Source organism: Solea senegalensis, linkage group LG10, assembly GCF_019176455.1.
Source record: "Solea senegalensis isolate Sse05_10M linkage group LG10, IFAPA_SoseM_1, whole genome shotgun sequence".
Lineage (NCBI taxonomy): Eukaryota > Metazoa > Chordata > Actinopteri > Pleuronectiformes > Soleidae > Solea > Solea senegalensis.
In genome coordinates this window covers 23,584,532-23,611,721 of record NC_058030.1, presented here as the reverse complement: position 1 = coordinate 23,611,721, position 27,190 = coordinate 23,584,532, and the positions used below count along the sequence as shown (strand labels likewise).

At 42.2% G+C, this 27,190-nt stretch overlaps 1 protein-coding gene across 4 annotated transcripts in view; it reads right to left on the bottom strand.

Annotated features, from left to right (window-relative positions):
- mctp2a (multiple C2 domains, transmembrane 2a) overlaps positions 1 to 27,190 on the bottom strand; it is a 41,781-nt gene that overhangs the window by 3,844 nt on the left and 10,747 nt on the right. For 3 of the 4 annotated variants that reach the window (XM_044037105.1, XM_044037102.1, XM_044037103.1), the window contains 13 exons: positions 24,428 to 24,607; positions 23,638 to 23,768; positions 23,331 to 23,517; positions 22,176 to 22,269; positions 21,984 to 22,086; positions 21,718 to 21,820; positions 21,533 to 21,634; positions 21,351 to 21,425; positions 20,943 to 21,062; positions 9,343 to 9,462; positions 6,890 to 6,931; positions 1,658 to 1,767; positions 1,451 to 1,560 (listed from right to left, as the gene is read on the bottom strand). In XM_044037105.1, coding sequence (XP_043893040.1) covers positions 1,451 to 1,560; positions 1,658 to 1,767; positions 6,890 to 6,931; positions 9,343 to 9,462; positions 20,943 to 21,062; positions 21,351 to 21,425; positions 21,533 to 21,634; positions 21,718 to 21,820; positions 21,984 to 22,086; positions 22,176 to 22,269; positions 23,331 to 23,517; positions 23,638 to 23,768; positions 24,428 to 24,607 — 1,477 coding nt within the window. The remainder of the gene's footprint in view (positions 1 to 1,450; positions 1,561 to 1,657; positions 1,768 to 6,889; positions 6,932 to 9,342; positions 9,463 to 20,942; positions 21,063 to 21,350; positions 21,426 to 21,532; positions 21,635 to 21,717; positions 21,821 to 21,983; positions 22,087 to 22,175; positions 22,270 to 23,330; positions 23,518 to 23,637; positions 23,769 to 24,427; positions 24,608 to 27,190) is intronic. The other variant, XM_044037104.1, reaches the window with a different exon arrangement.

The window sequence follows — 27,190 nt, the reverse complement described above, 5'->3', positions numbered from 1 at the left end:
TACAAATCAAAAATTGCTCAGATTCCACCGCTCACTGGAGGAAGACTATTCTGTTTGTTAGAATAACAGGAGGCAAACTTTCATGACAACTTTTCCTCACTTTTGTTTGCTTCAGTCCGATTATTTCGAGCACATCTATATTTACTCTGCACATGGCTGAGAAGGAAAATATCTCCGAGGTCTTGTAATGGGGCCATTATATTCACAGCCTGGCACTGTCTGTACCTCAATATAAAGACAAAGAACCTAAGGACTTAAATATGTGCAAGCAACTTGAAAGGCTTGCCTCGCAACCACAGAGATGGGGGTTAACTGGGGAGGCAGAGGAGTGTCTCAGACTGTGTGTTTTTGTTTGATATGCTGTTTTTCTGTTGGTATTGATTGTGTTGAAGGCAGTGTGGAAGTACAGTGGTTGTGGGCTTACAGCTGGAGGAGGAGGAGAAGAGCCCGTTAAGGGCAGCATATCTCCCTGACCACTGAGATGACTGTCTATTCTGTATGACTACAGCAGATAATGAGAGGCTAGACCAGGAGCCTACAGACTGCCCAAGGACATCATGTATTATATACAGCTTGCTGCTCTGCCACTGCTTTCTTTTCACACAAACCCTGGGCCCTGCCTCTGCTGGGCACTGCTGCTGCCGCTGCTGCTGATGCTGCTGCTGCTGCTGCTACATCAGCCCACACTGAGCAAAGCCAACGTCTACAGCTGTGTGATCTCTGTGTATCTGCAGAGGTGTAGGAAAGGCAAAGTTCTTAAATGACTGTACTTTGTTAAATTCATGGATTTTCAGTTAGGGAAGACTGAATAAGAGTTTACTTTTACAACAGTAGCATGGGCAAGTTTATGTTTTTAAATATCACTTATTGAAATATTCTGGTCAGGGCCATCAGAAACCTAAGAAAAAGAGGTTCTTGTTCCAAATAAACATTTCATTTGCCAGAAGCTGCAGTGTGTAACCATTTTTTGTTGACGTTATTATTGTGCCTCTGTTTGCTCCTCCTGAAAATAAATGAACTAATACTATTTGTTTGGTGTGTCCTTCATCTGAAAACAAGCTCTGTCAAGCAATACTACCACACCTGACTGAGGGAACGTTTGTGTGTATACAGCAGCAGTGCAGGGGTGGGTGGGGACAAGAAGTATTTATCCCATCAAACTGCTGAAAACTGGGATTTCTGCACAGTAAAAGCACCCACCTCTGAAACCTTTGCTTCTTTGTGTTTTCAGTCAAACTCCAACCTGTTTGTAGTCATCTAAATTGAATCACTTCCTGCGCGCAGTGCAGAAATGTCACCAGGCAACAAAGAGATCTAAACAGACACAGACTGTCACGAGCAGTCGTGTGTGTCTTTGGCAAGGGTTTGAATGTAACGGCCATTTGTTTACATTTAAAAAAAAAATGATGCAATACAACTTTAAATTGTGTTTCCTGGAAACAGAACTTACCCCATATCAGTACAAGATACCGCAGTGGGACAAAGTATAACAGCACTGTTGACACAAACAGCACCAGGAAGGCCAGGCATGACATGAAGGGAACAGACCAGTTGAATATGCTGTAAAAATAGAAGAAAAATAACAAATATGTCGGTTGTGCAATCAGAAAAATAACGCCAGTGCTTTTCAAAGTGGAAAATGAAGTGGTTGAATTACTTCTTCATTCGCTCGCCAATGTTTGCAATTTCCTCCAAAGCATTCTGGACAGCCAGTACTACTTCCTGCACCATATGTATCTTATCCATCAAGCCCTTTTTTGCAGATTCCTAAAAGAGAAACAAAAAAAAATGCAGAGACACTGATGAGGAACACTGCATGTCAATTGTTGGGCAGAGCAGACAAAGACCAGTTTATCTCTGCTATGCTATTATGTGTGATTTATCTATTGAATGGCCCATAATGAGCAAACACTGTACATCTTCAGACTGTGCTTTTGAAGATGAGACAGGCTCAGTACTCGGGGACTGTTATGTGGATGGCTGAGAGATTTCAGCTTTTGTCTGTCACACACAATTGAGCTGTTGCACAAGTGCAGCACAATCAAGACTCTTCGGTAGATGAAAAGTACACAAAATGGCCATCCGCAATCAGGCAGACGGGACGACCTAGACACGATGTGTAGTAGGGGTCCTCACAACCCAGGAGGATTCATTCCAGCAGCCTGCACACAACAAGCCTGGACATGTTTTTTTACAAATCTAGCAGCTCTTGCTTTCTAACATTTTATCTGACAAATAAATACCAAGTATAACAAAAAAAAACAGTGCAATGCACATTTCTTCAAACTCTCAGTCATGTAAAAATCATCTGTACATTAAGTATTATTTGCTTTGAATGTAAAAAAAAATATATATATATATATATATATATACACACTGTATATAGTAATGACTGAGTCAAGCAATAAGTCAACATGTGAGAAAAAAAATGTCATCACATCAAGGCTCAGGAATAACGAGTGTGAAGCCTTCCAGAGGCAGAGGAGTGACTAATGATAACACGAGCAACACAAGCTAAAGAGGGCTGAGAAAGCTCACATCAAACAGAGGAAATAATGACAGGAATGATGACAAAGAGCAGGGTGGGAGAGGCAGAAGGGGAATGAGGAGTGTCGGGGGGGGTTGGGGGGGGACACTGATGGACCGTAGCAGGAGGCTTGAGAACGTCTACATGTTTATGTTACGAGGCAGCCAAAGTCGGAGCCTGTGTGCACTGACAGGGTCCAGACAGAATGCCTTTATCAGAGCTGCATGATCAGCCCCTGGGAACACACACTGTCTGCCAGCACACAGAGCGACTCCCCACGGGTGGGTCAGGCCCACTCTTCTCCACTGAAGGTGCAGGAAGAGAGCAATTCCCACACGAGCAGAGCCGCCCCCACTGGGTTCAAAGCTGGACAGACAGTGGAGGCTCAGTACTGTCCAAAAAAGGAAGAACTATCACAAATATGCTTCACTTTGAGTTTAACATCCAGCTGCACTGCACTCAGATGGCCAAGCAAAACTTTAAGAGCGTGTTCTTTTCTCGACATCAGGTGTAAAAGCAGGCAGCACTTTTAGAGTCTGATAAGAGACAATGAAAGTATTGTGTCTCCTGGAGGACCCGGAGAAAAAGACACCAAGCCTCATCAGCTTCTTTTCATGTTTTCATGCTTACTAGTTTGTAGGAACCAATTACATGATTTAGAATTAAAATCTAATAAAATGGATGAACAATCATTCAACTGAAGCTCAACATTCAACATTCTGGATCATGGATTATATCGAATTTTGCATTTTTCCTCTTTCTGATATCCGATCCAGTGATTTTGACCAGTATTGGACCGATACTGGCTGAATGTTCCATCCAGAGACACAGCTGTCCTGATTATACATATTCATCTGCTTTAAGATTGTTGATATGCTCCATCTCTTCAGCAACCATAAATGTTCATTTCACTTTCTATGTACACAAGTGCAGAGGATATGAAAATCAAACTACGATAAATGAATCCTAAATACCTACTGATTAGAAAACCCGGGTGAAATCATATTCTCATTTCAAGAAGAAAAATTGCAAAACATTAAGGTGGAGAAATGGAGAACCAATTTGAACTTGCACACAAAGGTAAACAAAGGCATGTAGGGTGTTAGGGGGAAAAGGCTCATTTTCATTTTATCATTTTATTTGTAATAACTGGAATAACCAAATTTGGGGGTGAATATTTTCCTCGTGACTTTTCCTGACAAAGATAAGGAGTGCAGCCAAATGAAAAACTATTCAGCATGAGCTAACATAGTGTTTGCTGGCATGAGATGCAAAACAAAGCAATTTTACGTCGTTAGAAAATGAGATAGTTCTCTTTAGATAGTTCAGGTTTTCTGAAGTGTGGCTGCACTGATTAATTATTAATAATAACTTTGAAGAACATACTGCAGATGTGTTACTGTGAGGCTCACCCTCACTGTTAACATGGTTGATAGCTATGACAGGGATTTTAACCACTTAATAGAAGCAGGAATATATATTAGAATATAACCCTTTTGTGGCTGGAAGGTTTTGGTCAAGTAAAGATATGGTTGGAGCTCAAATTCACCCTTTAATTGGACAAATGTCCTGGTCCTATAGTATACAACTACTATCCTGTCCAAATGTCCTGTTTTTTGGACTAATGAATCTCTTCATTAGTCCAAAAAGCTCCGTTTCCCTGCTGTTCTTCTGTGTTCCAGCGTCTTCTATTATTTCTGCATCAAGGTCTGTCGGTGGAAACTGCAAGCCGAGCAAACACTACGCGACTCGAATGAGATTGAGTGTGAGTGGAAAGTACGTAGTCACCTCCCACTTCCAAGAGTGGTGACAAATGGATGTCGATGGAAATGCCGCCATATGAAATTGGACAGACATCCAAGACTAATGATCCGGGTGATGTATGAAGACGGACAGTGTCAACCAACGTGCTTGTTGTAGTTTTGCAGGAGCGATTGTGTCTAATGACGTTTTCCGTGGAGAAAGTCACGTGATATTGAAGAAACAGTCGAACCAAAACACGGCTGCTCTTTGGTGGCCGTCGTGTTGGATGTATACAAACGCTGCTACACGTTCCGTGTTTTTTAGAAGATTCTAAAGTTGGCCAAATCAGTGTTTTAATTTCCCCCAATATATTAGGGTTGTAAATTTGATTTAGTTAGATTTTATTTGGACAAACACAATCATTTGTTTGTTTGTTTTCTAATCATGTAAACATAGTGAGTGTTGATGTGTCAATACTTTACACAAACACACTAAACCATCCTTTTAATGTGCCAGTGGTGGCTCATCACAAATCCTGACAGCCTATCCACTGAGCTCAAAGAGAAACAGTGCTGAATGTAGATATTGGGTGAAAGATGTTGTAACCCACCCCCGGTCTAGACCCCACACCCCACACCCCAACTCCCTGGGGCAGAGCTCTGAGAGCAAGTCAACCCAGGACCAGCACTGGTAACCAGGGGCAAAGATAGCGCTGTTTCATGTCTCATGCTCATTTCTACTGGAGATCTATGGACCTGCTTTGCCTCTCTCTCTGTTTCTTTATGTTATGATTAAATATTTTGTATCTGCACAGTTGATACCTAAGGCCAAAGTCACTTTGCCCAAACATAATTTGTAAGCTGCCTCTTTCCCCCCCGAGGACAGATTTGTTCACAGACATAGAATCTGTTGTGTATTATCCCGATGTAACACTGCTGAGCCTTTCGTCTATCCTTAACATCACGCCTTCACGTTGTCGCTGCTCTGTCTGAGGTTTACATATTTCCTTCCTCCAGGGGGACAAAGAGGGGAATAGAAACATATTTGGGTGAGGGAACAGCCTTCATTCATGTGTTAAACGAGACGAGGTGGAAAAAAACGTTTTGAAGTCATCAAGTTTAACGCTGATCACTCTTTAACCCCAACATATTGTTTAAAGAAGACTTTGAAAGGAGGCGTAAAGCTACCTTGCTTGATCTAACTGCATGATATCACATTCAAGTGACAGCAAGACCATAACAAGACTTTCAAATAAGCCACTTTAAATTAAGGTTGACAGCTTAAAACAAACATGGGTGAGTGTTTAATTAGTAAATGAAAGGGGATATTTCATTTCCTCAGAGTGTGGAAGGGTTTAGGAGCCGTGTGGAAAACCCTGGGTTCACAAACACACGCAGCATGCCGACAGAAGCTTAAACCGCTCTAAAGATACAGGCTTTATTCAAAATAACAAACATATAGAACTGTGGAATGTTCAAGGTACAAATGACAAATGAAACACTATGAAATAAAGTCTTATGTAATATTTGTAAAAACAAAAAATGGATTTGCTTTGCTATTGTTCCGTGTTTATGCACCAGTTTTGCCTTTTCCTAACAAGTGTGCTTTCTACTTTGTGTGTGCGTGTGTGTGTGTGTGTGTGTCATCGGTGAATTAGCTCATCCTATCAGACAGGAGTTGGTGGATTTGCCGTTGTTTTTTAAAAGAAGCTGGCTGCTTTTCATCGCCTCAGGTCATCACAGCAGAATATATTGAGCGCATTATGGATATGAATCCTGGGCCTAGACATGCAGCGCAGGGGTCATAGCTCGGAGGCTTTGCGTTAGTTCCACACTTCATTGCCATGAAGCAATAATACACATCGCCGTTAACTCTTCCTTCTTTACAGAAGGCAGTGGGATAAGTGTAATTGAATGTTACTTTGCTGTAGGGAAATCTCCTTTTCAGACCGCTTTTAAAAATGTCCTGTTGTTCTGTTTTTCAGGAGGTACCACAGAGACACATTAACAAGCATTATCATTTCATGATTTCTCACAAAAGTGAGCAAGTGAAAACGGTCGATAACCTTTGGGGGCAGAGTGTTAGTTTAGCTTGTTCATTTGTTCTGATATTAAAAGGTCATTCTCAACTCAACTATTCCCTTTAGACAACGCTGCCACAGAAACTCACCACTCTTAAGTTTAAATTGAAGTGATTGAGCTTTTCACAGAGCTGCAGCAAAATATCAAAACATCTTTTCTAAGAAAACTGCTTTATTCTTGGAGAAAAGCTTTAGAGATGTTTGCTAAATGATTTTCTATTTTCAAAGAACCATTTGTTAAGGTATTTGCAGTGAACTAGGAATTTGTATGTCGCAGCTGCATGTACACTGTAGTTATGTGTTTAATTTCATCTTGTTTTTCTCACTAGCAGCGGAATATTATCTGGGTTCACACACAAAATAATTTCTGTACAGAGCAAGGTCACTGGTAAGTCTTAAAAGAGACAGTTTATAGTGAAGCTTAAAAAACATATTTATATTTACACTGGACACAGAGAAGTAATAACGTTTTTTTTTTGGTTTTTTTTCCCAAAACATATTATCCTTAAAAAATGTAAGAAAGAGACAAGATAAAATACCTTCTCGTCTTCCTCCTCGTCGTCACCCATGCTCATGTTCACCTGAGAGAAAATAAAAGGGTTGAGGGTGATTTCAAATGAACGGGACATGTGGGCACTGGAGCATTTTTAACAAACACCTAGTAATGAAATTTTCTTTGAGTACATTCACCCCTATTGGGAGAGGCTTGTTTCCATAGAGACTGCATCACAGGGGTGACCTCACATAAAAGGAGAGGTGAACGAGGGCCTTCTTCACAAGAGCACTGTCACACCAAAGCAATCTCATTTCTCCACAACATAAGCACACAGAAAAACAGAAAAGAGGAAAGAAAAAAAAAAAAAACATTTAATTTGGATGCTGTTGCCTAGATCACTTTATATCAAGTCATCCCTGACCCGACTGTGGTGCACACTGCGACAGTGCCTGGGAACAGAGCTGTGTCATTGCCAGCTCGAGGGTCACAGAGGGGGTGACAGTGTCTCTACACTGGATATGAGGGTGAGCCTGGGCTTTAACATTGCCTGGGGACGGCAGCAGTTTTGCCAGCAGCAGCTATAAACACAATCAGTGGGCCAAGGCTGTTGCTTTGTGGAGGGTGTGCGAACAGTCCAGGCCTGTGGCTGACCGATGTGGAGGCTTACAACAAAGTGAATTGGAGGGGCAGTCAGCAGTGTGAACAGCATTAACCTTCACAGACACGAGGAGGACAAAAGTCATTTCCATAACAGCGCGGAGAGGAAAGAGATGTACGCTGTGAAACGAACTGTAGTCCTTATAGCCTTTTTCAGATGTGGTGGGACTATATCAACCGACTACAGGTCGCACAGTACACTTACAGTGATTTAATTTCAGTAGTTTCTTACTGCTCTGTGTTTTATTGAGCCTCTGGAGACACTGCAGAAAAAAAGTGCAACCGGCTATAAAACACAGGGAACGCTGCCGTTACTGAGTGTACTCAGAGGTGCGTTTTATAGAATAGCTGCTCCTGCGCTATACACAGCAAAAGATTAGAAAAAACCAAAGCACTCTTGTTGTGGGAAGGTTAAAAAGCCATTATTAGTATTCATTTATTATCTATGCTCCACATGAGGGTCACAGGGAGCTGGAGCCAATCCCAAACAACATAGGCAGGGTACACCCTGGACAGGTCACCAGGTCATCACAGGGCAAACATACAGAGATGAACAATCATTCACGCTCACATTCACACCTACCATCAATTTATGTGTCTAATTAACCTTTGCATGTTTTTGGACTGTGGGAGGAAACTGAAAGAACCCAAAGAAAACCCACGCACACACGGGGAGAACATGAAAACTTCCCTAAACTATGTGTATATACATAGCTATATATATATATCTATATCTATATATATATATGTATATAAAGGATTTTATATATATATATATATATATATACATACATATGTATATGTATATGTATATGTACATATATATATAATAAACAAGCTAAATAACTACAGTATTTTTTTTTAATAGTTTTTGTTTCTGATATCTTGAAAAATAAAAAAAAGTAATCATATTTGTAAAATATACTATATAGGCTACTGTACCTGGTCTGAAGACATGGCTGTTACTGACATTTAATTTACGACAGTAACAAAGGTTACCATTTAAAAATGATACCATTTACTAACTGTAGGGGGCAACCTGAGAGCAGGTCCTACTTTTTGTTACTTTAAAGTATGACATGCATTAGCCATTCTAATAAAGGCTTATCTTTCCCACAAGAGTACCTTGTGTTTCAAATCGGGCTGGGACGATACGCTTATGTAACAATTCAACAGTATCATGTTTCTAATTTATTGCGATTCAATAGTAGCAATGATTGTTATTTTCTTTTCCTACAAAATGAAATGATACATTTCATCACACAATAACCCATGGGTCATGTTTCCAAAATCAATGCACATCACATGTCAGTCAGTCAGTCTGACATTTATCTAAACTGAGTGGGACAGTGATTAAGTTAACTGCTACATTTAGCTGTCCCTGCTAAAAATAATATATCAGTCACAGTAAAAAATAAAGCGTTTTTTTTGTCCACTCAGTGTTTGTGGAGCTACTACTGTAAAAAAATAAAATAATATAACCTCAAAACAGGACACAGCACAAATGTGAGCCTTCACATGAATACACTTCAAATGCCTTTTTATAAAAATGGAGTCCAGGAAACAACTAAGTTGCTTCTGTTCATCACGGTAGAAGAAATATCATTATTCTTGGGAGAAAACCATTTTTAAAATCATCTAAAATTGCCCTGCACCAAAGAGCATCTTGTTGAAATGGTTTCACTCATCATCATCAAACAGCAGCACTCCATTTCTCCTTTCTTTCTGGCTCCTGTATTATACACTGTAGACATTACTGTAAGGCATCGGGGGATGTGAAGATTATAACAGCATGCATCCACAGACGAGTACTACATGTGGAAAGTCCTCGTCACTCACCAGGTCCTGGTTGGCGTTGGCCTTTCCTGCAGAGAGCTGAGAGTAGTTCCACGCGATGAGCAGAAGCAGGAAAAGCGGCAGCATGAAGAGCTCCCAGTACCACACTGTCACCAGGAAGATCTGAGGAGACGAGACATGACAGTGTATCAAACCATGGCACTGTCACCAAGCTCTCTCCCATCTCAGTATGTCTGTCCCCAAAAACAACATGTATAATAGGTATAGCCATATCTTAACTCTCAGGAAAAGTACACAGAGATTCACAACCACTATTTCAACTCTTATGGCACGTTTCCATCGTGTGGAATGGTTCCATTTGGTACAGTACACTACGTATTTTTCCGGGTTTCCATTAGGAATAGCACCAAGATAACCAGGCCCATACTGTTCCATTTTTTGACACCCTTCCCTTGGGGTACCAAAGTAAAACAGTATGGTCCTGTCAGGGTGGAGCGGTGTAAATATCCCCTGGATGAGCCAATTGAAATAGTATTCTACCACTAAGAAGAGACAAAAGAAGATGGCAGCGGACAGCAGCCGTTGTCACACCGTTACAACGTCGCGCACTGTATCTGACACGCACACCTCACCTAGCAAGACACCATTCTCACTGCTGATCCAAGACAATCAGGGAGAATATTTAATTATCCTCATTACGGTTCACATGGCTTAACACTGGGTTTTTGCGACTCGAGTTGTGCACAGTCTAAATGGACTGTATGTGTGAGTGTACCCGTCAGCACCCGCCCTCAGTCACCTGGAATTGGCTCCAGCGGCCCACATGTGGAGGATAAAGAGGCAGACAATTAATGAAAGAATGAATGAAAAACTATTTACATACTGCATAAACCAATAATGAGCCACACGGTGGAGTAGTGGCTAACAGCAAAAAGCCCTTGGATCAGATTGAGGGTCTGGAGTGTATGTGTTCTTCTCATGTCCGTGGGTTTTCTACAGGTACTCCAGTTTCCTCCCATGGTCCAAAAACATGCACAGGTTAATTGCATACGCTAAAATGACAATGAATGAATGATAAACTAATAACACAGTGCTGGCAGAGTGCCTCAAGACTCAAAAACAAAGTGTGGTACAGATAAACGCGGTGTGCTCTCTGTTAACTGTCAGATTTGGAAGCGGTGCGGCTCTGTGACGAGGCACATATGGCAACTGCAGCAGCATTTTGCTACACTGACCCCCCTCCATGGCGATGATACTGAGAAAAGCCAAGACCCCTGGTAGAAATAAGATGGATCACACTGAATGCATAATCCCTCATAATTCTGCAAAGGAGTGGTGCTAAGCACGTTGCGCGACACCCGCTTGCGTCTCACAGCAGAGAACTAATTGGACGGCTGCATTTAAACCCTTTTAGTGACGGCCTAATGAGTCCGTCTCTGACAGAAATGATCAGGAATGTGTGAGGAGGATCACACCAGCAGGTTGACAGGGATGAAATAAAAAAAATGTCCCCGGCAGCAAGTCAAATCTTTAAAAAAAATCTATTTATAGCATGGACAGTGTGTCACTATTTCCTTGCATAAATGTCTCATAATTAACCCAAAGCTTGCAACAGTTACGTTTATGGTGCTGCGGTTCAGCGAGTCCTCCCTTTCCTTTGTTTGAAATCTAAACCGCTACGCTGATCCCACACAACGGCAGCATGGCACAGTCGAGGCTAAAAGAGCTGGAGGCTCCACAGAGTATGAACAATATGTTCGAGTTAAGCCTGAGACAGGATGTGAAACACTGGGGCCTTCGGGCCTCAGTAGCAGGCCTGTAAACAGCAGACTGCTCCTGTCATAGTAGTAAGCATTACAGAGTCCATGCATGTTGCTCTGGGGGCCAGTCTACCTACTGCCACACCAGGTCCAGGTTCAAATGGCCACTAGAGAAACGTGAACCGTGAGTAATGCAGACAACACTGTGGCCCCGGTGCCCGAGGCTTCACCACTGTGATGCTCATTATCCCTGCACACAACCTGTGAGATGGTGGGTGAGCTGAAGCAGAAACACAGTACGACGACCAAAATGTATGAAAATGAACAATATGTTGTTCTTATTATTACTATTATAGACCTGGTGTGAATTATTACACATACAAATAGAGCTGGTGTGTGTGTGTGTGTGTGTGGGGGCATAAAAAAGGTAAACAATGAATATGCATGATGTGTAAAGGTAGCCGCAGTACATCTCCTCTCTGTTATGAATAACCTACGTCATGTGTTGTCACCTCAGTTCCCATGAGGCAGTTCTAAAGCGACGCTCCCCTCACCCCAGAGGAATTCAGCTGGGCTGGAGGACAGGTAGCTTGTCATATTCCCAGTATTCTCATAAAAAAAAAAGGAGGAAGAGAAAAGAAGGAGGGGGGAGAATGTGCCTGGAAAGTGACACGAGCCCAGCAGGAACGTTGAACCTCCTTGCCCTCCCTGCAAAAGCTGCTACATTAACCACTAAAGTCTAATTGCTTGGTCTCTGTCTTCCTGTGCAAGTCAACAGAGGGAGCCAATTCATTTCCGCCCAGGGAGCCGGGCAGAGAGAATCTGTCACAGGTATTCATAATCGCCCACTAATGCAAATTTCTGCTCACCGCATTGTGGCTCAGTGGACGAGATAAAAGCCTAGAGAAATACAGTGCCGTGCGTCGAGACCGAGCGCTTAAATGAGGGTATAAACCAAAACTGTCACAAGGATCTTCTCAATTCTTCCCTCTTGGTATGTCAGCCCACATGTTCAGGATCTACATGCTTTCTTAACACTAATAAAAACGATGGAGAAAAAAAAACATCTGGGCGAAAAAAAAAGAAGCTCAGATTCCTTCACTCAGGTGCACAGACTGAGCCTCTGCCGTCAGATACGCCGCAGTAATGAGCAGAGACAAGGCGATACCTCGCTCTCGTCTCCCCACATTCTCCAGAGTTTCTGTGAAATGGAGACAGCACTAATCCCCCAATAAGTGGTTTATGTTTTATTAGAAGAACGCTCAATGTGATTAAAGGACATGTTGGGCAGAGAACCACCTTTTAAATGCACGTATAAACTTAAAATAATCCACATTCTAATTGCCGTCAAACAGGGGCCCCATTTCAGTTTGTTGGCTGTACAATTTTAACAAACGACGAATGACAGGTAAAAAGCCTTGAACTTCAACAAGACAATGCTAATATGTTGCCTTTATTTATCCAGAAAGGACTTCAAGAAACAAACAAAAGCAAGGGAGGTAATAATTAATGATATACCTGAGCATTTAGGCTTACACGCTGCAGAATCGGATAATAAACGACTTGTAATTGAACAAGTGTTAGTGTGTATGTCTGGGAGGAGCTTCTCTAATGGAGGAAACCTCCCTTGACAAACACCCTTTAGCTGAAAAATGTCTGTATGATTATGCATAGGGAGCCGGGGGTGGTTGAATTAATAAAACTATTAGCACACGGTGGAGTAGATGATGGAGATGCACTCTCCTTAGCCACCTGTAAGCGCTTGGAGAAGGGGGCAACCCTGGGCAGAGCAACTGTGCCAGCAGGGTTAAGAACAGCCTGACAGATTTGTTTTATAGTGCCATTAATATGATTCCACTAAATGCATTTCTGCGCCTTCTCATGCAGATCCCCTGGCCGGCAGAATCCGGCAGCTAATAATAAAGCACTCAGCGATTAAAAGTGTGAATAAAATAACTTAAAGCTGAGCAAGCATGGCAGCTCCCACCACCCACACTTTCCCAGGAGAGGGAGAAGAGATCGTGCAGGAACAAAAGGGACAAAGACACCACCCTCTATAAGAGTTTTCCACCATCCTGTAAATTGATTAACGGAACACGAGGTGGCCCGACACAAGCTAGTGACTGGCAGACACAGCACCAGACTGCAGGGCTGCCAAATGTCCTGCGTAAACACCACAGCTGATGACAGGCTATAAATAAAAGCGTCACTATACGTATAATTCTGTTGATGAGCCAAAGGAATGCACATGTGCTGTACAGTAAGATAAACTCAAAAAAACAACAGTAAATACATTTACTAAATAAACTAAATAAACAAAGGCGTTTGTGGAGGGCGCCTGAAGGAGAATATTCCTTTTCTGGGTGAAATCAAGGGCAGCACAATTCATCTACATGACTTTCTCAGGTTTTTTTTTTGGTTGAAATGGATTGAAAGCTTCTGTAGATGGAGGACAGAAGTGTTGGTGGACTTTTAGAGCGGCTGTAAACGCAGAGCAATGAGACATGTCATTTGTGTTGAGCTCGGGCCAGTGTGGGGACAGGCTTTCAGGGAGGGGGCCGTCAAAGGCAAGAGGAAGAGGAGATAAGATTTCTCTTCAGGGCAGGTAAGAGTGTGTGTGTGTGAGTGTGTGGGCAGCCGTAGCGCTGTGAGCTACCGTTGAATAAATATTGCACATATGCTCAGCTCAAGTCTTATCGACTGTGGTGAGAGAAAGAGAGAGAGAGAGCAATAAAATTGGAATTGGGAATTTCATGTCGCTCTTCAGTGAGTCTACATCAGTTGCTACAGTGGAGAACAGCACAGACTGCCATTCAATTTACAATGAAAGTTTTCTACTTTGTTTACACACTGTTAAATATTTGACTCTATATTCATGGTCAATTGCATTACTTTCACAACAAATTGTTGTCTGTACATGTACATTAATGAAGACATTATTGTACTTTTACAGTGTCAACAAAATGTACATAATTGTATCATTTTAAAGAAAATGACTTTGAATGGACAGCTTTTTACTGTAGTTATACTATATAATATTTACCTGCCTAAATATGATCCTTGGGTGTCACTTAATTACAGACTATTACTGTGATTTAGTAGCAGTTTCCTGTATGGATACTGTTTTTTTCACTGTGTCGTCACAGTTACCTCATATTACCGAGATATAACAGTATTTACTTTTATTTTTACTGTAGAAATCACATTTAAAAATGTCACTTTAGAGCAGTTTCCTGTAGAAGTCACACGTAGAGTAGAGCTAGTGTAGTGTACTGTGAATTATCACAGTTAAAGTGAAATCCTGTACATAACACACAGGGTGAGTATTACTATTATTCTGCTCTGTGACAAATACAATAAGCAACTATAGCATACATGTTTAACAATAAACATGTTTAAATAACAACAGAGCTGAATAGTAACAAAAACAAATGAATTAATTGCGTGAATTAAAGACAAACAAATAAACGAATCATTATCATGAAAAAATGTGTTGCCTTGTGTTATTTGTACTTTTTCAGTGGAGACTCATTTTTCTATTTTGTAAACAAAAGGTTAGCCAAAGCAAAGAGATAAGGAAATACCACAGCTTATAAAGGACGCCTGCACAGCGCGGCGCAAAAGTGATAGCAGCTCTTTATCAAAGCACTGAGGAAGAGCAGCCGTGCGAGGCAGAGCATTAGCATTTGCTCACAGGGGCCAGTGCTGGCCGTTGTCTCCCCGTCTGTCTGACACATGCCAGGGCCAGAGCGGCACCAGTGCAAGGCTGCAGCGGGGCAGTCAGTGGGCGCCCCGTGGTGCCTGTCAGTGCCGGCTACACTGACCCTGCACTCCAGCACTGGCCACGAGTGTTTAATCCGTGTCGGGAGCGTTAACACTGAGCGACCTCCTGGGTGACAGATCCGCCATGCGAGCTTCCCCCCCCCCCCGAGGAGGTGGAGAGGGAGTGGTGTGTGTGTGGACTCTCCCTCCTCCTGTCAGCTCGGCTCAAACGCACGTTAGCGTGGCAGGGCCGCGACTGGCCTCGCAACTGCCACACACCGGGGCGGGCGGGTCGCCACCTCAGTTGCCGGGGGACTGCTGTCCTTTATGACTACGAAGGTGGTGGAGGATGTCAGATGTACTCATTATGATACAGCACACACAGCGGGGTTAAACACAGAGCATCGAGGCTGCAGACACACACATTACTAAACCAAGGTAATGACAGATACACAGTTAAAACCATAATAAAAACTATTACGTCAGCATTCAGGTTAATATTCACTCTGTAATAGATTCAAAACATGATCGTTACCAAACATTATAAAACCAGTGTGTAGGATTTAGTGACATCTAGGGACAATGTTGTAAATTGCAACCCCACACCCAACTCTGTGTAAGAAGGTAAGGTGATGAAAACACAACAATTCTTCATTTTCAGTTCATAATAAATGAATGGGGAAAAAAAAACACCCTTAATTCTGAACACTGGGTCATTTCTTTACAGTTGGGAACCTGAAGATATTCAAGTGTTTTCAATATGTTTGTATTTTACAATTTACATGAACATAAAGCATTTTAACTGCAGGCTTTGCCAGTTGACAAATGTGTGGTTTCCAATTGTGTGATTTTGATTTGGAAATGATTAATTAAAACCTGATTTAATCTAACAAGAAACTGAAGCCACTTTGTTTGTTCATACAAAAAAACTGGACTTTATGCTGTTAAATAAATGCATTCATGTAAAAATGAATGAATGTGTTTAGTTTAAATGGAATAAAATGTGTGTTCTCAAAACTGAAATCCATGTCTTAAATCAAATAAAACTGGGAACAATTTCCCCAACCCTAATGGAATGAATATTAGCAGTGAAAGCTTATTAATCCCACTAATATGGGGACATGTTTCAAGGTTACACACACACACACACACACTGCATTCAGTCAGCCTCAAGAGCTGTCAACTGACACAGCCGTTCAGAGCAGCAAAACAGTAACGCTGTGTTAAATCAGGAAGCACCGCTGGACAGTGTGCAAGTCATCACAGCCTATCATTTAATCATTAATAGATCTCAGACAGAAAAAGCATGAACACAGGGATCACCATCATTTCCCCCCCCCATTAAAAAACACTCCCACTGTCAGTCAATGAGAACTCCCACAACCACGGGGATGGAGAGTGTAACCCCATGGGACTGAAGAAACCCACTCCTTTCAGGTCGCCAAACTTTTTTTCAAACAGAGAGAAAACAGATGCAAAGCAGAAACAAGACGACAATTCACAGGCGCACGCACACACAGTCGTCGCGCTGTTCTCACAAACGCGGTGCAGCAAACCACAAACAGATCCAAGACTCACAAAGCATCTCATTTTCACGCTCAGTGTTAACAAGAACAATTATGACAACTCTGATGATGGCTCTGATCTCGGCTGAGCTGCTGCACTGGTTAACGGGGCCCCAACTGCACTGGCTCGACACAAGTGGTCTCCCGAGACCTCTGGAGCCACATCTGACCCTGTCCTGCCCTCATCTGGGGAGTCGGCGATTCTAACAGCCTCCCCAACACAAAAAAAGCACCCGTTCCAGCTGCCAAGTGTGTTTCCAGCTGCACGGCATCAAGCATTCATCAAATGCCATCTTTACAGTGTGTGATGTGAGGCAATCAGCATTTCACAGGCTGTCAAATGAAGTCTAAAGCAGTTGCTACCTGGCAGTGTCAAAAAGAAACACCGCTTTTCTTTCTAGTCTCGGTCCCGACAGATGAGGAACCTCATATGTTAAAATATTAATTCTACTTAAATACTTAACGCGGTCTAATGGCAGCAAAGCTCAAAATCAGCTTTCAAGTGTAAATGATCTTTCTTTCTTTCTTTTTTGAAACTTTGATGCATTTCATCTAAATCAAAATTGTTCTGAACCTTTAAACTTCTGAAACAGATTAATTTGCTGGTTAATACATGCTCATTTCACTTTTTTTTAAATTATGTGAGGGGGGACTTCTTTCTCTTGGTCTGATGCACAGAATGGAGGATTTCACTCCAAGTTGTTCCCACGAATGGCTCCTGTTGAGCAGAGTAACCGATCTCCTCAGCGCCTCCATTTTGTGTTTACAGCAGTGCTGTAGCTCCATCTACAGGTCACTTCCCAACGTGCAGCAAAGAACTCTCGGTGACCCCTCTGCAGTCACCGCTGATGTATGGCACATTCAGTCTTAGTGAGAAGCACATCTAAAGGCCGTTATTTTATGAAGATTTTAGCTGTCACATTTCCCCAGATAAAGGAACGTGCTGTTGTCAAACTCTTGAAAAGCGCAGATCCTTGTTGGCTCATTACTGTAGCATAAACAAGCAGAGGAGGGGGGGGAAACTAAATTTCCTGTTTGTATTTCCATTCGCTGATGAAAATGTTTATGAGGATTTGTAAGAACTTAGTTTAAATGCATGAAAATGATATTTTCTGACTTTTTATTTGTTGCATTACCTAATTAGACTCCATTTAAAACTGAAACCCATTGGTGGAAAACTGAAGGCGACTTCAAACACTAGGACTCTGATGAGGGTGAACAATCAAAACAAGAAACCTCCTGCACTCGCAAACAGTGAAAATACTGCAACACTTTCCCTTTCTTGTCACACGTTAACACTCAGTACGACTTATTGATTAATCAGTTTGAGTGTTTTAATATTTAAAACATGTTCCCTGATTTTTCAGCTGTTTCTTTGCTTCACATAACAAAAAAAATTTACCTCAACCAAATAACTTGTCGATGAAAACGAGACATTTGAGTCATTTTGAGTTTTGGAAATCCCTGATCAACATGTTCTGATTCATGTTCTAATGAATCAGTGAATGGTTGTTATGAAAACAATCATTAGTTCCAGGCCTTAACAGCATAGAGCTAAATAATCAATCTATCCAGAAAACACTGAATTTATTGTTTATGCTCCAGGATGTAAAAAAAATAGATATTTCATCTTTCCCACGTTGTTATTGCTACAAACCAGTGTGGTGATCCCTCATGAACAATTTTAATACGCTACACACCAACAACCACTTCCCAACACATACATGAATCTGCATAAACGGCATAGAAATGCAGACCGCATGCTGTGCGGAGGTCAGAAAACTGGCCTGTGGGACTGAGTGATATAATGGCTAAGTATTCCTGGTAAAGCACTACACGAGCATCCCCGCAGTCCCAGCAGAAACCACAGCAGCGGTAATGCATTACAGGATGTATATGGTGTAAAAGGCTTGGACTGGTCTGCCTACATTGATAAATAATGTATTGTAATGTATATTAAAGCCAGGACCCGCGACTGCAGCATTTCCTACCGGCGTACCCCGAGAAACCCCGCACTGCCTGCCACTGTGGAAAAGACCAGACACTCGCGGTATAATTATGCACATCTGAGAGGCAAGCAGAGGCCATCTGTCAATGTCTGAATCAGTTACCTTATTACCACTGCCTAAAGATATAAAGATAGGAGTGGGAGCTACTTTCATTAAGGCACACAGTGGCATGCTGCTTCAGACAGCTCCAAACACTAACTTAATTGCAAATGATGACTTGGTGGAGGAGGGGCTGTAACAGGAGCTGGCCTCCGATCAGGCAGGGGCACAAGTGTGAATGGTGGCGCGGCACAAGTCTTGTAAAGACAGTCAGTCAAGACCTCGTTGTTGCCCTCACTGACCGTCAGAGAGCAGAGCCAGTTCAGAGTCTCTACTCTGCAATATTTACATGTGATTTGCATGTTTAGTCGCTTTGCACCTGGATATGGTCTTAGATTCATGATATCTGTGATGACTTTTCCACGGCTCTTCCATTGATAAATACCATATTTACTATATTGAATAAATTAGTGAAATGTATTAGTATTACATACAATATAATATAATGTATATATATATACAGTATATGTGTATATATATACATATGTATGTATATTATTCATGGAATGGAATAAAAAGTCACTTAGTAACACTTATTTTACCATATTTCTAAAAATTATAAATATTTAAATTGTTTCCAACACACAAAATATCCTCCATTTAACATTAAAAAGCCAAAAAAATAATATTATTATCTAGTTTATCTATTTATTTATCTAGTATCTAATAGCATTATCTGAAATGAAAGGTAATAACTGTATTTTAAGCATGTAATGATAAACAGTTGATATTTTATGTATCGTCTCTTCATCGAGAAACACGGACATCTCCTTTTTTATGAGCTCAGAGAAACAGCCTGTGTGCAGCTGAATATGATGTAGCCTAAAAACAACATCGCCCAGCCTTAGCTGAGAGTGAAATAAATCAGTTAGGAAAGAAGAAGTTTTCACTCGTTGAACTTCTGATGGATGAAGAGTGGCAGGCTGACTCCGCTCAGGCGATTCTTGCCGTGCGTCTTCACACTTTAGACTATTTCAAGCGCACCTCCACGCAGTCAAAGTCGCGCTCTGATTATTCAGCTGCTGCCTCTTTTTCTTCAAAAAAAATATCAACCACCTCGCTTAGAAACAAAAAACCGGAGCAGCAAATAAAAAAAAAAAAGAAAAAAAGGACAAAACATCTCGCGTCAAGGTCACAATAATTACCATTTTACTGTCAGGGAGCAGATTAGCTCTGCGTGTGACAAAAATAAGAGTGAGAAGCGGCACTACACCGCAGTTACATGATGAAAACAGTGAGTATGAACGTCTCTCAGTCTATGTTCTCTATTTGTGTGCTGCACTCCTAAACAGCAGGTGGAGTAGAAGTGAAAATGAAAGATTAGAGTGTGCCACCACACACTCCCATCGCCTGCGGAGGATCTAATTATAGGTGGAAGAAGATGGCCCCATCCCGCTGACCTGTCCCCCTGTCATCCTGTCTATCCTCTTCCTCTGCTGCCTCCACGACTCTCGCTATCTGCCGTCTTAGACTGCGCTCTTAGCAAACTGTCTCCCTCTTTCTGTATTCCAACTTTCTGCCCCAGATAGTAGCCTTCCTCCTACTCTATCTTTATACAATCGCTCGCATTGTTCTCTGCCTTCCTGTCTGTGTGTCCGCCTGGCTATCTGTGTGCCGTGCTGTTCTAAGGCCTGTGATATGCTGAGCCTGGCCACTGCCAGAGGGGGATTTGCACCTCAGGATCAGTGAGAAGGGCTTATAGAATACACCAGGTATGAATTGCATGTCATCCCCGAGACAGCACAGACAGAAGAAAGACAGTGAAAGGCGAGTTCTTCACACACACACCCTGTCTGTGACCGCTTCCTCACCCTGACACGGCGCTGGCGGGGCTTTCATGGCAAGCGTTCACTCTTAATCATGACATTACATGTGCTACAGTGAGGGGGATTCGCCGGGTTGATTTAAGATTATTTAAGCTTAGGACCTTAGATCACATACCCTCATTAAAAACAACTAAACAGAGACATTTAAACAAGGTTCAAATCTCAGAGGCAGACTGTCACTCCTCCAGCCGAGGAAGTTGAGACCGTGATCCTCCTTACACTGTCCCCAGGGTGAGGAGGCTTTACTCAGAAGTCAGACGTACAAACGCCCAAACCCCATCCCTTCAAAACTCACTCTAATGTCATCACAACTGAAGGAAAACCAAGTGGGGTTTGATTCAAAGGATAAAGCATATCTATCACACACACGGGATACAAAACAGAAGGCAGCCATTGTTTTTTTCATGGGAAAAAAGACAAGCAGAGAGAGAGAGAGTGTGAGAGAGTGTGAGAGAGAGAGAGAGAGAGAGAAAGAGAGAGAAAATGGCCAAAACCAAAGATACTCCTCAAAATGTAACTCACATAAAATGAAAGAGTTAAACGTGGGCTGCAATGAAACGGGACAAAACTTGTTTGCCCTCGGGCTTAAAGAGAGTTCATTAACGTGAGGCAATGACTTACCAGAAAGGCTATTAGACTCCGTTGTGTGCTCTCCCATTGAAAACAGCTTTTAATGTACTGTAACGTGTACAGAACTGCCGTGCTGATTTTTCGAACCCGGCATATATTCCGGGCAAGAACCTGATGGGAAATAATTGAAAGCAAACACTGGTTAGTGTCATTAGAAACTGGACATAATGTTTATGACTTCGCAATGAGGTTGAATCAAATTTACAATCGACTATTTGCTACATGTGCAGTTGGATATTTAGAGCCAATTAAACAAATTAGCTTAACAATGACCAATCCACACTAGGGCCATGTGCAGCTTTGCTGTGGCTACTTTATTAGTGTGGATGTGAGAGGAACATTGTGGAAAGCTTTTTGTTCCATCTGATAAATTCTGCTATAAACATCAGTAGAGTTGACCTTTTTGGAAAACTTCAGGTTTTCCTCCATTAATTTGGTCTCCTTTGGTTGGAAGGTTCTGATGCCGGCTCGGACCTGGGACACACAGAGACGAGCAGAGAAATCATACTACAGTTCAACTCAGCTTTTCTCAGCACTCATAATAGAATGAGTGTTGTCGTCATTCTAACAAATGACCTTACTTTATTATAGATAACCTCCAGCATCAGCACGATTGTTCCTTTGGATGCACTTCCCAAGTCTTCCTTCTTCAACAACATACTCATCTGCTGCCCATTCTGGACCTATTACAATGAAAAAGTATGTCAAAAGTACATATATATATACATATAAATAAATAAACTTAAATTAACTTAAATTAACTTACACTCAGTAAAGGAATAGCCACTTTCCCCAAGAAGTTTGGGTTTTTGTCTCCATTTTCATCGAGGACAGTCAACTCAACCACATCATGAATGTCCTTAATTGGGCTATAACATGAGTTACACACATACCAATTAAATTAAGATATACAACATGACAAGATATACAACATGTTCTTAATTGGGCTATAACATGAGTCACACACACATTAATTAATTAATTTGAGCTATACAGCATGACATAGGATTCTTTGTCTCTTCTCTTACTTACAAAGTAAAGGCTTTGCTCCACTCAGGATTGACCGTCTTGTAGACGGTGTGAGTTTGAAGCTTGCAGTTACCGAGCTCAATGACACAAAAGGCGTTACTTTTTCCTGTAAATAACACACGAGGGTCATTATCTCTTGTAAGAAAAGACAGCAGAAAAGAAAAGAAAAGAAAAATTTGTTTTTGATATAATTACCATTGAGGTCTGTTGTGGGTAGATCAGTGGCCTTTATAACCTTGATCTGAAGGAAGCCAACCTCCCCCATACATTTGTGAGAGTTTTTCAAGCTCTGAAAGAAGGTACACGGTTCATAGAGCTTCACAACACGGTAAAATAAACATACTGTTATTTGTTTGACAGATATCACTATTGCAATATAATCGACAAATGTCGGATGTTTATTAAACAAGAGCACTTCTGCGTTTTACTTTCATTAATGTTAACATTTTCATCCACTGGAACCAGACGACGTTCTAGATGTGTACAGAACTAGACCTGCTTATAGCTTTTACCATCTTACATAAGCATGACTCATCCTGATCTGTTATGATATACACATGTGTACTTGTTTAACCGGACTGAACCATGTTAAATTTGAATAGTCACCAAATCTGTGATCTGGATCAAATCGCTCAAATCTGATGTTTTGACAGATAAGAATTTCTTGAAATGTACATCATTTGTTTGTGACATCATCAGCGCATGGGTTAGTAGGAACATACAGTACTTGGGTCTAAAAATTTGGATTTATTTGTCTAAAACTGTAGACAGGAAGTTGTCAACAGAAGGACAAACGTACACATAAACCCACGCCGATAAAAACATAACCTCCTTGGCAGAGGTCATAATTGCACTTGGCCGTATTGCAATTTTGATTACTTTGCTATTAACTGTGCAGCCTTGGTGTTATCCAAAAATGCTTTTTAAGTAGGGTAAATAAATGTAGCTTGTAAAATGGCACCCTAACCTTGCATTTTGGCACGTAACAGAATAATATTCATTTTAATTTAAAAAGACAATAGTACACAAGTACTGAGAGTGACTGGACTCCTCATGCTTGGCGTTATATCCTTGTTTCATGTGTGTTATGTTGACTTTCTTTAAAACCAATTAAGGGTGATTTTGAGGTTCTTCGCCCCGGACAGAAGTTTATACACCGTAAAACATCAAATAACGAGTTATGAAATTTCAACAAAAAGGCAAATGAGGCCTCTGTCATGATGCTGGACAGCAAATCTACCCACGGGCTCATCAGCTGAACTGTTATTGTATATCACATGAACATTTGGGAGATTGGTTTTCTTCCATGTACTGCAGATGAGTCAGAGGGGAACAAAAACTTAGACTTACAAATTTTTTTTGGACTGTGTCTTTTTCATCAGGCTTCTCCAAGGGCGCCTCCTCCATGTCAGCGATAGAAACTCCCCAGCAGGGTCTCAGGGTGACCAGAAACATCAGTCTGCCCTTTCCTGGGTCCAGCACATGAGTGTAGAGGTGCCTCTCATTAAGTGAAAGCCTTGATAGGTCAACTTCAAACCTGAGCGACACAAAAGGAAATAAAAAAAAACCACGTTCCATTGAAACACATAAGGCCAAGTCGTTCTGTCGAGGAAGCCAGTGTGAACAAAATTAACACTCTCCGCCAAGATATACTCACATCCCCCACGATTCCTCAGCCTTTCTCCCTCTCTTTGAGCACAACTCCACCTGCAGTGGTTCCTGGTTATCTTCGAACTGATTGAAGTCAAACTGCTCTCTCCACTGGGGATTGGCCTGAATGCAAAGGTTCTGAGGGCAACGAAGACACAGACTCAGCACATATGCAGTAACGCAGACGCACGCGGTCACACATTTTGACACACTGTCAGGTTTAATGCATTATCAGAGTGAGCAGCTCATGTGTTGGCAGGTGGATTAAGTCTTCATTCAATCCAAGCAGAACAAACCAAGCAGGAGAGGAGGAAGAAAGGTGTGTGTGTGCGTGCGTGTGGTTGTATGTGTATGCTTCACTGGCCACTCTGGGATTGTAAACACTGACAGCTTCCAATTAGAATCAGCTTTGTTCAACAAACAAACAAGCAGAGAGGAAGGCGGCGAGGTTTACAAAGAAATGACACAACAACACGAGACAAGTGCAGCATAGAATCATCGGGGGGAGGCCAACAAGTACAGGTAGATGAACGGGGCATGCTGGGTATGCAAATGAAGGCAATGAAGCCCAGCACCCAGAGCACAGGGAGAAGTGAGTGGCAGGCACGCCCAGTCTAATGAGCTGCCTCAGCCATGGCCCAGTGAGCTAAGGTGGAGGTGAGTCACTGACAGGCACCTGCTGAGAGGATGAAGCCGGCAAGTAAGAGATAGTGGACAGAAGGAAACACTTGAAGTATAAAGAGCAGACATTAAAAAGACAGAGGGGGAAAAAAGAAAGAAAGAAAAACTAGTCCAACCTTGCTCTTGTACTTCTGATCACTGAGGCGAAAGCGCACGTAAATGTCCCCATGGCCGTACTGTGGCAGGTCCTGTCCCTCCACCAAGGTGATACGGAAGACCCCGATCCACATTTGGTTCTTTGGCTGGTTCTTCTGCACATCTGCTGCCCGCTGGGTTGGTGCAGCCTGGTTCTGCTGCTGGACAAAGATCGGAGTCAATTTTATTTGTATAGTGCCAAATTGCAACATACATTATCTTAAGGCATTTTACACTGTCAGGCAGAGACCTGACAATATTATAGAGATAATATGTGATATAATAAGTGTGCACAATCTGATGGAGGACAGATATATATAAGTTAAATTAAGTTCTGTTATATATAATCACTGTATAGCAATGATTATAATATTACTACTACTTATAATAATAGCCTCACAACTGGATCTGTGTAACAATATACACACAGTGATTTAAAAAGAAAAAAAAAAATGTCTGTGTGTGTGTGTGTGGAAACTCTGCACACTTGTTACCTGCTCCTACCTAAGCCTGGCACCTCATCATGTTCACAGAGTGCATGAAAGTAGGACAAAGGTTTACAATATACAGCACATCTCTGTTGAGGCACATTAGCACATCTCTACTGACAGGCAAGTCACACCACAGAGACTCCTGGAGAGAGAGGAAGAGAGGGACGTCAGCGAGCAGCCAGATGTCCCTGGCTGTGACAGTCCCACTCATCACTGGCTCCCAGACTGAGTGTGGAGAGGCAGGACACTTGGCATACTGCACCAGAGACAGCAGGCAGCAGTGAGTAATGATGCAAACCCCGCAGCTCTCTCTCTTCACCGAATTATGCATACATGCAGAATATACGACCGGTACCACAGATTATTACATGTTGGGAAATTTCGTGACGGCTCGCAACCTCTTTTTTTCCGCGTCAGATATTGCAACCAATTTCAATATCAGTCCGCTGTCGTCATTTTTCATCTCTGTAAACAACTACGCCTTTTCAAAAATCACACTACTCCAACGGATACTAATATTCTGCTGCTATAAAGAAGGAATAAAAGCGAGTGATTAGTGGCTTTCACCTTTGCCTGAGAGCAAGAGGGTTGCTAGTTCGACTCCCGTTCAGCCGAGGGCCTTTCTGTGTGGAGTTTACATGTTCTCCCAGTGTGCATGTGGATTTTCTCTGGATACTCCAGTGTGACTAGTTGTTGACCTACCCAGGGTGCACCCTGCCTTTCGCCCCATGTCAGCATGGACTGCCTCATGTGGAGGATAGAGCATTTAAACATGACTTGGTTAAAATGCTATTGCTGCTTTTTGAATGCATTGCAATACCCTGGTCATAGTAAAGCATTATGTTATATTTGTAAAAAACCTAAAATCCAATACTGAGCGTCACAGTGGCTCATCCCTACGTTTTAAGCAGAAAACTAACATAAAAAATAAAAGTCGCTGAGCATTTAAGAACTCTGAAAATGGAGGACATGCACATGCAGCTAATAGTCCACTTCTCCTGCCGTGTGTGTCACACAGGGAGAAAATAAGAAAGGCCTTGATATGTTTCCATGTAAGAGTTCCCAGGAGGCCGTGCGGTGATAGGCCTGGGCTGTAAAAACAAACAGCATCGAGGTTGTGTAGGGCTGACTGTAATTAAAGAGCAGGACCGTAATCTGCTCTCGCCTCTTTGATTGCCCAGCTCCTTCAGCTGCCCCGGCGTCACAGCTTCAAACAGCCCCGCTACGACTCCCCCACCACTCCCGCCCCTCCTTTCCACTGCGAGGTCACAACCTGCATTGCCACCCAATCCGAGGGGGATCAAAGCACATCTCGGGGACCTGAATTAACATGGAATACCACAGGCACAGCCCTATAAATATCAGCCCCCTTCAAAAGAAGAGGAACAGAGGGAGTGGAGGAGCGATATAAACCATGCCTCAGCCAAGTCATCCCAAGTGTTTATCTTGGACACATTTCTATCTCAGCAGCCAATAAAACAATTCCACTTAACTGTAAGTGGCCCCTAAAGAGAATCTATTCCTGATCCTAAAAGGGCTGTGCGATTGCTTCCATATGGTGGGACAGCATGGGGACAAGCACGATGAGCTCAGACCCAGGACCATTTGGCGAGTACCTCAACATTGTCCATCCACAGCTGTGATATTACATCCTAACATCTGGGTTATTGCCCGCTATGCCTGGGAATTATCAGCCTTGCCGATCTTAGGCATCCCACACTGGCAACATGCCTCGAACAGCAGAGCTTCCCTCCCGCTTCCACCACACACCGCCCCCCCCAATCCCCCCCACCCGCCACCCCTCCTGTTTGAAACACTATCACACAGCAGAATTTTACTAAGGCACTTGCCATCCCTCCGTCTCTGTGGTGATAACACAGAGGGAGAAAACGATGTTTTCGGAGAGGGGGTGGGTGGAGGGGAACGGAGCCGTACGAGCCGGGTATTCAGCACTTCCAGGATAGGTGTTAAATGCACAAAGATATTGTATGTTTGTCAAAAATGAAAATGGCATTGTTACATTGTTAAATTAGCACTGTGATTTTCCGAAAGAGAACAAGTCCCATCACACATTTCCGTCTCCCTTTGAGTATCTTTAACCATCTGTAGTGGATATAACCTACACTGTGCATGAAAATGGCTTCATTCCTTTGTCATCTCATTTCAAGTTTGAGATTGTCTGCCGGACCATCAAGAGACCGAACAGTGGCAGATGTAGTGACTGCATAGGTGTGAATATCAACCCACTCGCTG